The sequence below is a fragment of the Staurois parvus genome, unplaced genomic scaffold (assembly GCF_062004578.1).
Source record: "Staurois parvus isolate SC_StPar_1 unplaced genomic scaffold, SC_StPar_1.0 ptg000155l, whole genome shotgun sequence".
NCBI lineage: Eukaryota > Metazoa > Chordata > Amphibia > Anura > Ranidae > Staurois > Staurois parvus.
In genome coordinates this window covers 14,711,380-14,728,354 of record NW_028317951.1, presented here as the reverse complement: position 1 = coordinate 14,728,354, position 16,975 = coordinate 14,711,380, and the positions used below count along the sequence as shown (strand labels likewise).

Below are 16,975 nucleotides of genomic sequence, written 5' to 3'. Positions count from 1 at the left end.
TCAGGCATGCAAGCTGCTGTCTGAGTTCTGTTAAGCCCTTTTTTAATTTGTTTGGTATTTGGGCCTGTTACTGTTGTTTACTGCTTTGCCCACCCCTTAGCTTGACTGCTTTTGGACATCCCATTCCAACTAAGGACATCCCATGTCCTGGTGCCCTGTACTGTACGATTAATTTAGTAAGATTTTATACTTACCAGTAAAATCCTTTTCTTAGGTTAAAAACAGGACATATGATCCTGCACTCTATTCCTTAAGATCTCCTTATTGTTTTCTTTCACTATAGGTCTTATTTTACATTGAAAATGTATTTAGGCATATGATCTGTGAATTTCATACACTGACACCTCTGTTACCAACGCCTGATTCCAGGCTATAGGTGTATGGATATTCTTTGGTTTTTCACTCTGATCCATTGTTATAACACGATAAATGTACTTTCTGAAATACCATCTACTTTGTTACTTGTTACGGATTTGTTATTTTATGTACGACCACTTTTGACCTACCTGTTTTTAATGTTATAATCCTACCTGCACACAACACAGTGGTTGCAATTGTATCTTCTAAAAACATAAACTTTTTCAATAAAAAAATTTATTGAAAGGAAAATGTATTTAAGTACTCAGATTCAATTTCTAACGACAAGTGACAGAAACAATTGAGTACTGTCCGTGATACTTTTTTTATTTGCACTAACAATTTTGAGTACAAGCTTTCAGGGTATGTCCCCCGAAAGCTTGTCCTCAAAATTGTATGTTAGTGCAAATAAAAAAAGTATCACGGACAGTACTCAATTGTTTCTGTCGCAAGTGCACTAATACGGCTACAATCACCTCTAACAACAAGTGAAAAAGCTGCTAGAAACTATTGTTTTTCTTGTAACATTTTAAACAACATTTCTTCAAGAAGTATACCGATCAGCCATAACTTCATGGCCACCCACTTAAAATTGAGTAGGCCCCCCTTTTGCCACCAAAACAGCTTCTTTTGCCACTAAAACAGCCCTAACCCATGGATTCATAGACACCACTAGACCTCAGAAGGCATGTTGTGGCATCTGGCATGAAGCCATTAGTAGCAGATCCTTTACGTTCTGTAGGTTTCTAGGTGGGGACTTGTTTTTCCAGAACACCCTAAAGATGCTTGATTGCATTGAGATCTGGAGTCCATGTCAATACCTCAAATTTGTTGTGTACCTCAACCAATTTTTTAACCATTTTTGTAGTGTGGCAGATCTTACTGAGGCCACTGCCATCAGGGAATACCGTTTCCATGAAGGGGTGTACTTGGTCACCAACAATGGTTAGGTAGGTGGTATGTGTCAAGTAACATCCACATGAATGGCAGGACCAGGTCACCTTCTTCCAATGCTCCGTGTTCTTATACGTATGTGCACATTGTAGATGCTTTGGGCTGTGGACATGAGTCAGCATGGGCACCCTGACCGGTCTGCAACTATGCAGCCCCATACACAACAAACTGCCATGGTGATTTTCCAGGGAGTGGCATGTTTTTGTTTTGTTTTTTTTAACCATTTAAGGGAGTGGCATGTTTACTTATGGCTGATCAGTGTAATTACACTTGCTGTACTACTTCCCATACTTGTCTGCAGAACTTCCAGAAGACAGCAGAAACGAGAAAGATGAAAGATTATACTTGCAGAGTTGGCTGAATATGTGAAAAATATTTTTCCTTCTTTTTAACTTGTTATAGGTAAATGTTGAAATCTTGGCCTAATTGGGGGTTCTGCTTTTGCCTTAATGGTGCTTGTTTGTATACATTTAAGGCAATATGCACGTGGACATACAATTTTGTTCTCCAAATATGCTGCATTTTTTTCCTGGCAGAACTTGGCAGAAAAAATGGCTCTAATGTTGCGTAAGTATTTGCGTTTATGCGAGTATGAGCGCTCATGTTGTGCGCGTATGATGGGGTATAAATGCATTCTACTGCCCAGAATATTTGTTCTAGAATATATATATACACTTATATGCGCTCGTTTATGTGCATTTACAGATGTAAAGTTTGCTCATATGCTCCTCTCTGAAGGCAGCATTGGTGCCTTTTTGTGCCTCTAAAATACTAACTTAAATGTGTGATGTGCATGGCCACATAGGCTAACATAGAGTTATGTTTGGAGGTATAAAAACAAATATGCTGTATGCCTGTGAAAGCAGCATTTATTATGTTCGTTTGCATGAGGCCTAAATGCCTGCCTATGTATATTTTAAAAAAAATTTAAATTTGGACATTCATTTGCACTTCTTTCTTACATCTTTCTATCTAGGATGCCATGATATCGCTGATGAGTTTAGGACACAGGAGATTGATGGACAGGCTCTTCTGTTACTAAAGGAAGACCATCTCATGAGTACCATGAATATTAAGCTAGGACCAGCCCTGAAGATCTGTGCTCGTATTAATTCACTAAAGGATACGTAGTATACAGTACAGCTGTACTGTGCCTGAACTGTGAAAAAATGTCAGGGCTTGCAAGTAAGTTGTGCATAGTTTTGTAACTTTGTACATATCATCATTGCAAACCTGCCACATTTATGAACCTCTAGACATGTTTAAAAAAAGCTTTAATATTTGACATATTTTATTGCATCGACGAGGCATCACTGGTAATAAGAAATAAGGAAAGTTGTTGTATTACGGTGGTACATTTCATGACTTACATTTCAGCTTTTTTAATTTTTAAATACACTTCCAATGGACTAGAATCTATTAGCAACAGACAAGAGAGGAAAACCTTCAGAGATAATACTATTGAAATGCCCATGGCTCAGTCAGATAGGTATTATATTTGATACTACTTGTGTTTAACAAGTGTTTTTTCTTTTCTACCATAAATGTGTCCAAACGAAAAGTATTCAGCTGGACAGTACAAAGGCCAGTCCACCTAGAAATGGTATTTCTACTTTGGGTGCATGCCAGAACTCAGCATCTTCTTTTATGGCTTAGGAAGTTAGACAAGATATCTGCACTTTGAGCAGCCACTGCAAAGTTATCTCACTTGATTTGTTGATGCTTTCCTAGATGTTACCTTACAGAGAAAGCAGTGAGAGGAGTGTAACCTTTCTCTTTGCAGCAGAATCAAGGTCATGACACCTTATGTGCTGAAAAGGGCAAGACTTGTTTAGAGAAGGGGGTGCAAGAAATCTCTGTTGAAGAGAGATTGTTTTGTATACAGTATAAGGAGCTAGTGGTGGGTCATTTATTGTCCACCCACATTTGAGATTTCACTTTTTAGTATGGCTGCTGTTATCTTATGTCTGTAAGGTATTCATAAGATGCTTTGTGTATTTTATTGCACTTAAAAAGCCTGTAGCTTTCCTGTTGATGAAGTGTAAGCTCTGCTACTTGCTAAGTGTTAAGGCGTGCTGGAGCTTGTATTTCAACAGCAGTTGTGGGGATAACAGGTTGACTACTCCCTTGCACTTTAAGCTATTACAAAAATATATTTATCTACATTTAGATAACAATATCATGTGATTATTGTAAATATTTGCTTGTGTTTGACAAGCAGCCATTACACACAGCGTAGTTTTATGGAGGGGAACATTTATACCTTAGACTGTAACTATCAGAAATAGCCAAAGGCTGGCTATAAAAGGACTCATTTTTAACCAAGACTAACAGGCAGTGAGACATATGCCCATCCTCAAAGATATCACCATGTCTGCAGTATCCGCTAAAATCTTCACTCTGATTTTACTGATGGGTTTTAGTAATGCACAGATGAAAGACAACTTTTATTATCTCAATATAAATGGCACCAATCACGGCCTGTTCACATCAAGATTTTCCAACAAGTGATGCCCCGCACACATGGACCAAATATCAGGTGGTATTGGCCCATGTGTCTGATAGCCAATCCGAGAGAAGCCGGCCGAATGTCCAGCTTCTGTTGAAGGGGCATGACTGAAAAAGGCCTGCTGATTGGCATCCAATCAGTGCTCTCAGCCAATGGCTGAGAGTGCTGACTGGTGTGTTCTGGTGGAAGGCCATTTCCCCTGTCAGAACACAATAGCTCAGTGGGGAGATCGCTGTACTTACATCGGATTGTTAGTACAGGATCTCCTCCCTAGATCTTCAGGTTTTTTTTTTCATTCAGCCTGCTGGGTTGAACAGAAAAAAAACTGATAGTGTGTACTAGGCTTTAGAAAAGCTCTGTATGTGATAAAGGGCACTTTCAACTCTCAAAAGCACCAATATCTCTTCATAGGAAAGCCCTACACAATCTATTTGCATCCTGATCATTACAAACCGAGCTTGGTATGGGTGGATTACTTGCTGAGATCAGTTTTTACACTGCTCAAAAAAATTAAAGGAACACTTTGAAAACACATCAGATCTGAATGCGGAAAAGAACATGCTGGATTATCTATACTGATATGGACTGGGTAAGGTGTTAGGAATGTAAGGATGCCCCATCGTTTGATGGAAATGAAAATTATCAACCTACAGAGGACTGAATTCAAAGACACCCGAAAATCAAAGTGAAAAATTGATGCAGCAGGCTAGTCCATTTTGCTGAAATTTCATTGCAGCAACTCAAAATAGTATTCAGTAGTTTGTATGGCCCCCATGTGCTTGTATGCATGCCTGACAACGTTGGGGCATGCTCCTAATGAGACGATGAATGGTGTCCTGGGGTATTTCCTCCCAGATCTGGACCAGGGTATCACTGAGCTCCTGGACAGTCTGAGGTGCAACCTGGCGGCATCGGATGGACCGAAACATATCCCAGAGGTGTCCTATTGGATTTAGGTCAGGCGAGCGTGGGGGCCATTCAGTGGTATCAATTCCTTCATCCTCCAGGAATTGCCTGCATATTCTCACCACAGGATGCCAGGCATTGTTGTGCAAGGAGGAACCCAGGACCCACTGCACCAGCGTTAGGTATTGAGATGAAATCCTTGGACACATTGTCAGACCCAATAGCAGTCAGGGTGCCATTGTCTAGCCTGTAGAGGTCTGTGCGTCCCTCCATAGATATGCCTCTCCAGACCATCACTGACCCACCACCAAAATGGTCATGCTGAACAATGTTACAGGCAGCATAATGTTCTCCATGGCTTCTCCAGATCTTTTCACGTCTGTCACATGTGCTCAAGTTTAACCTGCTCTCATCTGTGAAAAGCACAAGGTGCCAGTGGTGAACCTGTCAATTCTGGTGTTCAATGGCAAATGCCAATCAAGCTCTATGGTGCTGAGCAGTGAGCACAGGACTCACTAGAGGACGTTGGGCCCTCAGGCCACTTTCATGAAGTCTGTTTCTGATTGGTCATAGACATTCACACCAGTGCCCTGCTGGAGGTCATTTTGTAGGGCTCTGGCAGTGCTCATCCTGTTCCTCCTTGCGGAGGAGCAGATACCAGTCCAGCTGATGGGTTAAGGACCTTCTACGGCCCTGTCCAGCTCTCCTAGAGTAATTGCCTGTCTCCTGGAATCTCCTCCATGCTCTTGAGACTGTGCTGGGAGACACAGCAAACCTGCCATCCTGGAGGAATTGAACTGCCTGTGCAACCTCTGTAGGGTCCAGGTATCGCCTCATGCTACCGGTAGTGACACTGACCTTAACCAAATGCAAAACTAGTGAAAAACAGTCAGAAAAGATGAGTAGGGAAAAAAAATGTCACTGACCTCCACCCCAAAACTATTCCCTTTTTGGGGGTTGTCTCATTGTTGCCCATCTAGTGCACTTTCTGTTAATTTCATTACCACCAAAGCAGCTGAAACTGATTAACAATTCCCTCTGCTACTTAATGGACATATCAATATTCCAGGAGTTTAACTGATTTGATGCTATGCTCTGATTAAAACGTGTTCCTTTAATTTTTTTGAGCAGTGTATATTACCTTAGAAAGAAAACAATCAAAATATTCCCACATTACACATTAACTACAAATAGTGATACATGGCCTGTGTTCTTTTTCATATTGAGTACAGGTGTTAAAGAGTGACTGCACCAAACGTATTCCAAATGAAGTAAAGCATGGACAGTGTGTATGGAGCGGATGTGCTAGGAAGATATCAAAAGGCATACTGATGGAAAACAGAGGCAGTTATTAAAGCCGCACTCTGAGATACTTTTCACAAAATCTCTAGCCATTATTACTTTCATTATAAAAATGATATGCTCATTATAAGGAACCCTGCTTTCAGCCTAAACAGAAATAGATTGGTACCTGTGATATCATCCATGTGTGCTTTTCCTTCCTTTAATCCCCCCCCCCCCCACTGGGTTCTGAGAGCTGGCACACCACACATTGCCACCACACGTCACCACTCCTCTTTCCATAAGAAACTACACATCCCATTATGCCATGCTGTTACTTCCTGTTTGGGCGGGTCTATGGGCAGGTCTATGGGCAGTGTCAGTGGGACTAATCTAGCACTCTGTCACCGCCCATAATACGCAAATTGTGCCAGACAAAGACAGGCAAGACAAGCATTCTCTTTCTGTGCAAAAAATACCCTTTTCCCCCCAAATTAAAGCATCTGATTCTTAATACTAAAAAATTAAAGTAAAGTATTTTTACTCAGATATTGTTGGGAAACGTGCACAGGAATAGAAAAGCAGGTGCAAGGTGGGCAGAGCTGACCCATTTCTTTATGATGACGTGATGAAGTCAGAAATCTAACAGATAGGAGTACAAAGGGGCGGCGAGGGGACCAGTCACCCTGCAAAGGAGAGAGCAGGTATGATTGGTCCCCCACACAGGAAATGAAAGCAGAGCAGCTTTTGAATTATGACTTGGGAGGAGAACGGTGCTGCTGCAAGGTAAATGGAAGTATTATTATTTATTGTTCTAGAATCGCCATAAATAGATTGATCTCAGAGTGGAGCTTTAAGTGGCTATCCAAGAGTCAGGTCAACTGTTTTCATGAGAAGAGGTCGCCCTTCTAATAGATATTTAGTTTCAAACAGATTATTGAATACTAATGCAATATTGACAGTATACCCAGGACGCAGGAAAATCAAGGTTACTTTTAGATACTACAGTTTAATAACAAATACTGAATATACATTTTTGCAAACATTTATGTGCATGTTTCTATACAATGAGAGATTGTATTAGAACAGAATGTATTAGAAAACATAACCAAATCCTAATCGATATTCAGTGTTACGTGTAATCCGCTTGTGAATATTTCTAAATAGCACTTCTTTGCTGTTCTGTGCACAGTTCAATACATAAGCTGAAGACTGCAGTGTTGACTTGAGAATCAGCTCTAGTATTAATTGGGATGGACTGTGAGAAATGTGGTAATAGGTTACTAAGTAAGTGAAATGTGCAGACTTGATTTACTAGTTTCTCAGATTTGTTTACTGATGTATGATGTCACAAGGAAGAAAGCACACATTGTTTTTCCACAAAACAAATATCTACAAATAGGCACAGTCCCATATACCGCTGTGAAAAGAGAGCTTGCACAGCCTGGTAAATGTTTTACATATATACGGCTTCAGAAGATGCTGATCTTCATCACAAGTCACAATATTAAAAGATCTATCTTAGTTAACTGCTTTCCCGTCGCCCTATAGCAGATATACTGCTACAGGGCGGCAGGGGTGCGCAAAATGTATTTCCGGGTAGGGGGCACGCACGAGCCAAGCGCATACCCTATCTGCACCGCTGTTCGCAGCCTTGACTGTTAATCACCGAGTCCCGGCTGCTAATCACTCGCTGGCACCTGGTGATTGAGGAGCATTACCGATGGAGTGAGAGAACTGTATGTAAACAATACAGTTCTCTCCCATCAGCTCTTGCACATTGCTTTGCATGGTGTGCTTACAGTTGAAAGCACAGACACAGTACATAGTTAACCCTTTCATCGCCCCACATGTTAACCCCTTCCTGCCTAGTGGCATTAGTACAGTGCAATACTTTTTATTAGCACTAATCACTGTATTGGTGTCATTGGCGATGACACCAAGTCAGTTCCCCCCAGTGTCAGAATGTCCGCCGCAGTCCTGCTATAAGTTGCTGATCAATGCCATTACTAGTAAAAATAAAAAAATTCCAGTGTATATCCCGCCAATTGTAAACACTATAACTTTCACATAAACCAATTCATTTACACATATTGGAATTTTTTTTTTAGTAAAGACATGGAGCAGAATACATTTGGGCCTAAATTTATAATGAAATTAGATTTTTTTAAAAATTTTTACTGGGCATATTTGATAGCAAAAAGTCAAAAATATTGTTTTTTTTCCTCAAAAATGCTGGTCTTTTTTTTATAGCGCAAAAAAATTTAAACCGCACAAGCGATCAAACATCACCAAAATAAACCTCTATTCGTGGGAAAAAAAGGACATAAATTTTCATTTGGGTGCAGCGTTGCATTTAAAATGGCCTGGTCAAGAAGTGGGGTAAATCCCTTGGAGGGCAAGTGGTTAACACACATACATTGCACCTTTGTTGAACACATGGTTTAAGCCAGGCATGTTAAACTAAGGTGAAGCCATGGGGTTATTTACTAACACTCTATGGTGCAAAATGTGGTGCATCTCTGCCTAGAAACCAATCAGCTTCCAGGTCCTTTTTGCCAAAGCTTAATTGAACAAACTGAGGTTAGAAGCTGATTGGCTGCCATGCACAGCTACTCCAGATTCTGAGTGCACCAGTCTTAGTAAATCTCCCCTAGTGGGCTGAATTAGGAGGCCACGTTATGACTACTGAGACCTGCATGTCTAAATTCTAGGAAACGTTTATGGCGCTTCAGAACTTAACATTGTTGTAAATATTGCAGTTTATAACATTTAATACTAGAGAAAGTGGTCATAAAACATTTCCTGAAGGATTTTGCTGTAAAATTAAGTAATAATGTGTAACTCAAAAAAAGGAGAACAACTAGGGGCACTATTTTTTTTAATTCTTATACCACTGATGGCCGGAGAGGAGTTTTAAGGGTGGCACCATAAAATTCCAGTTTTACATGTCTCAACTGAATGCTTTCTGCAGTCAGTGATCAGACCTGAGTGATGAATTTTGTGTTCATGAATACATAGGATGTCTTTTTGAATTGACCCTTCCCACATCATGCTACATCATTTCAGCTGGATGGAGGTCCAAGCTCTGACCAATGGATCATAATATTTTCTTATCCATGTTATTTTTAAAGACTTAGATCGCAGACAGACACCCTGATATTCTATTCTGAACTTTGCTGTCTCTGTGATTGGAAGCCATTCTTGCCCAAAGCAGCAAATCAGCTTACTGTTAGACATCCTCCACCATGCTTCCAACAACTGGAATGTGGCTGTGGAGATTTTAATGTAGTATCTTGAATTCTGCTAACTGTAGTTTTATGATGATATTTTTCTAGGAGTAAACTCAATGTGGGTGATTTACTAAAGGCAAATAGGCTGTTCACGTTTCGAGGGAAGTTGCACTTTGCATAAGAAATTGTTCCAGAGCTTAGTGAGTTAGGTGAAACGGTGCTGAATTCCACCATTTAAGCATGTATAAGCAAAAATTGATTTTTTTATTTTGCTTGTACATAATTGGGTATCCTTTGCAAAGTGATATTTCACCCCAGTGAACAAGGTTTGGGGAAAATTTGCTTGCAAAGTGCGGCTTCCCTTGCAAAACAAACAGCCTATTTGCCTTTAGTAGCCTTTTGCCTTCAAGTTTGACTACAGATGAATTGAAGGCACTTCTTGCGGATGCTTACTTGTTACCCTTGAAAAAGTAGTAACCATGTTTTGTTTCCAAATGATCCATTGCACAGGTCTTTGTAGAACGCGCGCTCATGTAGAGAGTAGTAAGAGTGCTGTATTTTTGCATTGAATTCTCTCACTGACGATGGAGTAATGGAGGCTTTTAATTTGACAAGACAGCAAGATTTCTCTGTGTTCCTTCTTTCAGTAATTAGGGCAACAATAACTATTAGCAGATATAATTTTCACTGTTGAACCAAGATAATGTAACAAGGTCAAACGTATACCACAAATAATTGGAACACCAACTTCTACATAATTATTTGATTTTGTTTCCTTCTTTTCTCTCAGTGCCTCAGTTGTTTAAATAATTTGCTGATTAAATATATGGCAGTGTAAAATATTGAGTGTTAGTTAAATTGGATTGTATTTATTACTTTGACTTGAGATGATGATCAGACCACAAGTTGTAATACATTAGTGTATAAAAGCTGTAACATTTCTAAACGCTTTTACAAACTTTTTGTTTCCACTATGTACAAAGGGAATGATTAAAAATGTACTAATCAAAATATTTTTGGTGGCTCCTCAAAATTGGCAGATGTAGTATTTTTGTTGCCAATTGATTGTGGTTGCTGTCATGGTCTGTAAGCAGTGAAAAGTATGGGATTCTCCTGGATTCTTCTACTTATTATACAAGTTTGGACTGTACTACTGATCCATCTACTAAGTAACCATTTATCACAAAAGAAAAGGATGAGCTGAACAACAACTTACTAGACCCAAAGCCTATATGTGACAGCTTATTTTAAGTCTTTTAGAGATTTCTACCACGTCTATGTCTGTTATATGTATTATATGTTTAGTTCGTGGTTCTCATGTTTTTTTTATGTACTTTCTGAAAAATAATTTTTGTTGTGGTACTGAGGTCAAGCCACTACATAATTAGAATTGTCTGGTCAAAGTAATCACTGCAAAACAGGAAGGGACATTAATACAGTGCTGCTTCCCTCCTTTGTACAATGTAATGACAGTGTTATTGGTTTTATGCCAATAGACTAGAATACACGATTTCACTGCCACTGATCTCAGTAAAAGGCGTAGTCAACATTAGAAAAAAAAAATCAAATATTGGGGTCAGATTCATCAAATATTGTGATGTAATAATAGGGTCAGACAACCAAACCGGTATCATACATTTCAGACAAGACTAAGTGATCAATTCACTTACAACTGGCTATTTATATGTCTTGTGAAGACTGGTGGTATTTCCCAACTCTCACTCAAACCCAAACCATTTTTTGATGAAAGCAGATGTAAATGGACATTTTCATCCATCTGCCCATAGACATACATTGTGGTTTAACCTGGATCCTTCTGAAAAACGTAGAGACAGATTCAAATGGAACATTCATGTGAAAGAGCCTATAGTCAGGTTTTGAAGGAAGTGGGTCAATTACGTAGCATTGCATGACTATTTGATACTACACTTACACTTACCTCTGTCTAATGCTGTCCTGCATACTCCCCAACGTTGCTTATTTAAAGTGACACTAAACCCTCAGATATTTTTAAGCACTTGTAGCAGCCAGTTTAATCACTTACAGAGAATGCAGCATCTTTATTTTTAATGTCCATGTTTCTGTTTAAGCTGCTGCCATGACCGCTGCCCCAGGTATCCCGTTTCAGGGTGGTTCCTTTCTCTTGCAGCAACCTATGGAGCCACCTTAGCATGCAGGGACTAGAATCGTGTCTCCCTACGCTGTGCGCATCAATAGACACAGCCAAGTAGGATACAAGATACTTACCTGCTTCTACATACCCCTCGCATCATTAAACGAATTGTTGATTGGAGTCTGCACTGTCCACTGGTAACGGTTTCCTGTGAAGACTGGACGTTCTGCAAAGCAGCACTAAACAAGCAGGAACCAAGCGTATTAAAAGTTGTAAACTGCAAGTGCTGAGAAAAAAATGCTGAGAGTTTAAAAGGAAAAGTTCACCTTTCAGAACATGTTACACCTATATTCAGGGTGTAACATGTTATGATCTGACCAGCCCCGACTCCCCGCCTTGACAGCTAGCAGGGGATCTTCTCTCTCCCCCCCCTTAGGTCCAACCAGGTCACTCATTCACAGCATTCTGAGAATGAGAGACTACAAGTCCGGGCAGACTTAGCAGCTCTCAGCTTGTAGTCCTCAATGAACAACCACAGCACTGTGGAGCCGTGCATCCCATACGAGCAAGCAGATATTCCGACAGATCTGCAGGAGACTTGCATAACACCAACGATCTGCTGATCACTGATGCAATGCTTTAAAGCAGTGGTCTACGAACTGTGGCCCTTTGCTTGCATCAATCCGGCCCTCTGAGTATGCCTTCTACTGATACCAACAAGAAGCCACCATTTCTTCCACTGGCACCAACTATGGAGAATTTTCCTTCCACTGACACCATTGATGGGGCACAATTCCTCCCACTGATATAAACAATGAAGTACTAATCCTCCAACTAATACCAAGAATGGGGCACCATTCTTCCAACTAATATGAAGGATGGCTCACTATTTCTTCCTCTGATACCAATGATGGGGTACTATTCCTCCCACTGTCACCAATGATGGGGCACCATTCCTCCAACTAATACTTAGGATGGTGTACTATTCCTTCCTCTGATACCAATGATGGGGCACTATTCCTCCCACTGTCACCAATGATGGAGCACTATTCCTCCACCTGTCACCAATGATGGGGCACTATTTCTCCCCCCTGACACCACTATTCCTCCCACTGTCACCAATGATGGAGCACTATTCTATTCCTCCACCTGTCACCAATGATGGGGCACTATTTCTCCCACTGTCCCCAATGATGGAGCACTATTCTATTCCTCCACCTGTCACCAATGATGGGGCACTATTCCTCCCCCTGACACCACTATTTCTCCCACTGACACCAATGATGGGGCAATATTCCTCCCCCTAATACCAATGATGGGGCGATATTCCTCCCACTATCACCACTGATGGGGCACTATTCCTCCCACAAATACCAATGATGGGGCCCTGTTCCTCCAATTAATACCAATGATTGGACACTATTCCTCCTTCCACTGACTACAAGCACAATGTCACTGTTTTTACTCCTACTGACGCTGGGACATTTTCTACTCCCACTGGCCACTCCGGCCCTCCTAAAAGTCTGAAGGACAGTAAACCAGCCCTTTGTTTAGAAAGGTTGGAGACCCCTACTTTACAGGCTCCTGCAGACAAATAAAAAAAAAAATGCAAATTTTTTTTTTTACCTGCAAAAAAAATGTGCATTTATTATTTTTTACTAAAAGGTGAACTTATACTTTCATATTACTATTTTAAGTTTTAACAAATTTTACTTTAACTACCATCATATGGACTGGATGGGGCAGTAACCTGGCTACAGACACATCACAGGGTGGAGATTCTGTTTCTGCTCTTTTTACTTTAATAAAATGTGTAAAAAATCAATGAAACATCAAACAGGGAGTACAGGGCTTTTCATTTAGTCAAAGTGGTCAACAACCATTCTATATCACATGCTCTGGGATAAAGTGGATTTCACTGAATAAATATGGATGCAGCCCGAGAGGAAGTTTGTGTGTGGATGATGAAGAAGTCTAATTATAAAAGTCCCACTGTGCATTTGTTATACAAATATAAATTCTTATTTTACAGCAGATCCACTTTAATAACATTTTCTTTTATATATGCTACTTCTTTATGCAGTTGCAGGTATAAATTATGTTATTTTTAATGTCAGTCTGAAATCTTTGATTAGTTAAAGCAGGTTTAACTTTGTTAGAGTAAATGATGGCAATCCCTGCAGCTTACATGTATCCTGCTGCTTTTATCTGTATTCTACATTTCCTGTATTTGTATAGTGCTGCCTCTTAGCTTTTGGCTAAGTGGATCAACTTGACTGCAGTATCATTGTATGTACTGAAATGTTAACTTATACAGATTGTAAGGTACTTTATCAATAAAAAAAACCTTATTGCTCAGAGTGTGTAAAACTTCATATTAGTTTTTGTATTAGACTTAAGACCTATAAATGTTCAATTCTTCTAATGTGGGGACACTAATTTGGGCACCCTGGGGGTCCCCATAAAATTCCTTTACTTTGCTTGGATTTCCTTTCACTTCCAGTTTGGCTACGGGACAGGAAGTGAAGGGTAATATCCGCACAGCTGGTGAAAAAAAAAAAAAAAAAAAAATCTGACAGGGGTTTTAACCCTCCCTTACTCTAGTCTAGACAAAACCTTTTTTTTTTTTTTTTTTTTTGGATAGAGTAAGGGAGGGTTAAAACCAGGGTGGATAAAAATCAATGATTTAAAAAAAAAAAAAAAAAAAAAAAAAAAAAAAATCGATTTTTTTTATTTAAATCGGATTTTTTTTATTTAAATCGGATTTTTTTTAATAAAATGCTTTTTGAGGAAAATATATTACCATCCAAAGGTTATTCCATCATGAAATAAAGATTCGTTTTTTAATTATGTAGAATAAGGCTGTATATGTTTAATTTTTTTGGTAAATAAATTCCATTAATCCATTCACAATGTCATGCTCTTCCAGAGGTTTTTGTAAGGTTATTGGGCAGTTTCTCTGCCTACAAGATATCACAGATGCTTGGTTTACTTTTGCAGTTCTCAAAACTGAATTTGACTCAGCGGAGATCACATGCCTCTTCTTCACAGCAAAAATGTTATAACATGAACAGAGTTAAGAAAAAGACCTTAATCCTAACTTCTACAAACCTATGAATACAGAAGCAACCCCTTCAGTGCTAAGTTTCAAGAAGTTCAGTGAATAGAATAGAAACAATATTTTTCTGATTGTTTGGAGTGGAATAGATCTGCACAAGAAAGTGAAAGTAAGTGTGAGGAGGAAGGGGCTGACAGTCTAAGTTTCTTAAAATATATATATTTTGTTTAGCCAAATTAGTTAACAAACATGGATGTTTGTTTAAGCAAATAACATATGCTGGAATGTTATTGTTTCAGTTGGATAAATCTATTTAAATTGTTATTATTAAGGTAATGATTATTTTTCTCCTTCCTAAGTACAACAGAAAAGTTGTCCAAATATGAATGAGTAACCTATTAAACTGGGGATAAAAAACTAATATTAAAAGTTGTCATTCTAAAAATCTTCATCTACTTGCATATTAAAGTTATACCAGCAAGAATTAGTCTTTATGTACAAAACTATGATTTAAATCAAGCCTTACTGACTAGTGATTTAAATCAGTTTGATTTAAATCAAATCCACCCTGGTTAAAACCCCTGTCAGATTTTTTTTGTTTTGTTAACAGGTTAGTTAACACAGATGTTATGAGGGGGTGTGTACATTTTTTAAAGCAGAACTATAGACAAAACCTTTTTTTTTTGGATATAGTTCTGCTTTAAAAAATGTACACACCCCCTCATAACATCTGTGTTAACTAACCTGTGAACAAAAAAAAAAAAAAAAAAAGGGAAGATGTATATACTTACCTATTTTCAGCTCACTTTGGTCCGGCCTCAGGAGAGAAGGAGCGCCAACAACGGATGGGCCACTGAAGCCTCTGGGTGATGCCACTGTTCGCGGCTTTACTAGCTGTTGTCAGAGCACTCTCCTAGCCCCTTATAGCCACTATTGACTTACACTGGGAAGATCATGTGACTGGACCAGAGCAGCCATAAAATAGGTAAGTATATACACCTGTCAAAGAATTTGTAATTTGAAGGATGCAGGCATCACTGTCAGAGTGCACATTTCGATACTCTACCTCCACTACAGTAGACATACATATTTTAGGTGTATGTTAGCACTCAAAAATTCAGCTTGTTGAACCTCATTTCCAATGCGGTGGCCATGAATTATGCTAGGAAACATACCAAATACATGAAGTGCCAGGCATTAGCAAATCCTAAAAGCCCATTTACACTCACCCCCCCCCCCCCCCACCATCCATTCACAAATTTTGGGGGTTTTTTTGCTTTTAGTTTAGCTTACCATACTACCCAGCAACTTTGTGTGATCAGCATAACTGAAATTATGTAATTGCTATAGCAGCAATGTAATAAAAGCACCAGGTAGATGAGACAGTTTGTATAGCAGCAACAGAGTAAAAAAACAGCATCGGGTTGATGAAGTAGTTTGTATAACAGCAATAAAATATGGGCCTAGGTTAATGAGTTTTGGGTTGATGACATCACAGCAACATAATATTCACAGGATTGGGTTAATGAAGTACTTGGTTTAGCAGCAATAAAATACGGGCCTAGGTTAATGAGTTTTGGGTTGATGACATCACAGCAACATAATATTCACAGGATTGGGTTGATATTGCAGCAATGTAGTAACAGCAACATTAGGTTGGTGAGGTAGCTGGTGCAGCAGCAACGTAATATAAGCAGCACTAGACTGATTGTCCCTATCAAATCACTCCCTTGCTAGCTGAAAGAACAAGATGTTGCTTGATCATTGGTGATCAAGATTTGGTAACATTCAGGGAAGCAATTCAGCAGCCACAGCTGGCCAGGGAGCTATTTAATAGGAACAGACAGGCAGTCTTAGTGATTGTGATGCTGGTGATTTTATCACTAGAATCAGAGTTGCCCATCTGACATCAGCCCTAGGATCATGAGGTAGTTCAGTTAGAAGTAATGTAATATAAGCAGCATCATCTGAATAAGGTAACTCAGGCTGGTAAACTGGTTCAGGTAAAAGGTTTTATAAAAAGCCACATAATCAACAGACAGAACAGAGATCTAAGTCAACTGCTTTTTTGCCTATTTAGTGTGAGCACGGTTTCCCTTCAAGACAGCATCAGTTCTTCTAGGTACATTAGTACATCGTTTCTGAAGGAGATAGCGTGTTCCAAACATCTTGGAGCACAGTTCACCAGCAATAAAGTACTCATATGCAGAATGTTCACAAAGTTTTAAACTCCTTGTTGTGTTATGTGCTGTATACTGCTTTTTTTACCTAAATATTTTTTCCCCCCCATTTAGGAAAATTCCTAATATTTTAACTTGGTTCCAAAAATTAGCATTTTTCTGCTTCTAAAACAAGCATTCAAGGCCATTTCAGTTAAAGAATAAACAACCATCAACAATGCTTACGCCAGCTATCGTCAGTTGGAATCTCGGCCATTTTAGCAGGGACCGGCTGATATTCAGACCATCTATAGGCAGACCTGAATGTACCCAAGTTGATCGATCAATGAACTTGGGTACAACCAGCCTGTTGGATTTTACATGTAATTATTGCTAGCGGTTATT

The 16,975-nt window shown here is 39.3% G+C and overlaps 1 protein-coding gene across 7 annotated transcripts in view; it reads left to right on the top strand.

Moving 5' to 3' along the window:
* The window catches only part of PHC3 (polyhomeotic homolog 3), a 130,574-nt gene that overhangs the window by 109,530 nt on the left and 4,069 nt on the right, over positions 1-16,975 (top strand). For 5 of the 7 annotated variants that reach the window (XM_089675480.1, XM_089675482.1, XM_089675481.1 and 2 more), the window contains one exon: positions 2,288-13,711. In XM_089675480.1, the coding sequence (XP_089531606.1) occupies positions 2,288-2,442 (155 nt within the window). In that variant the 3' untranslated portion in view covers positions 2,443-13,711. Of the gene's footprint in view, positions 1-2,287; positions 13,712-16,975 lie in introns of those variants that run through there. The other 2 variants (XR_016312462.1, XM_089675484.1) reach the window with 2 other exon arrangements.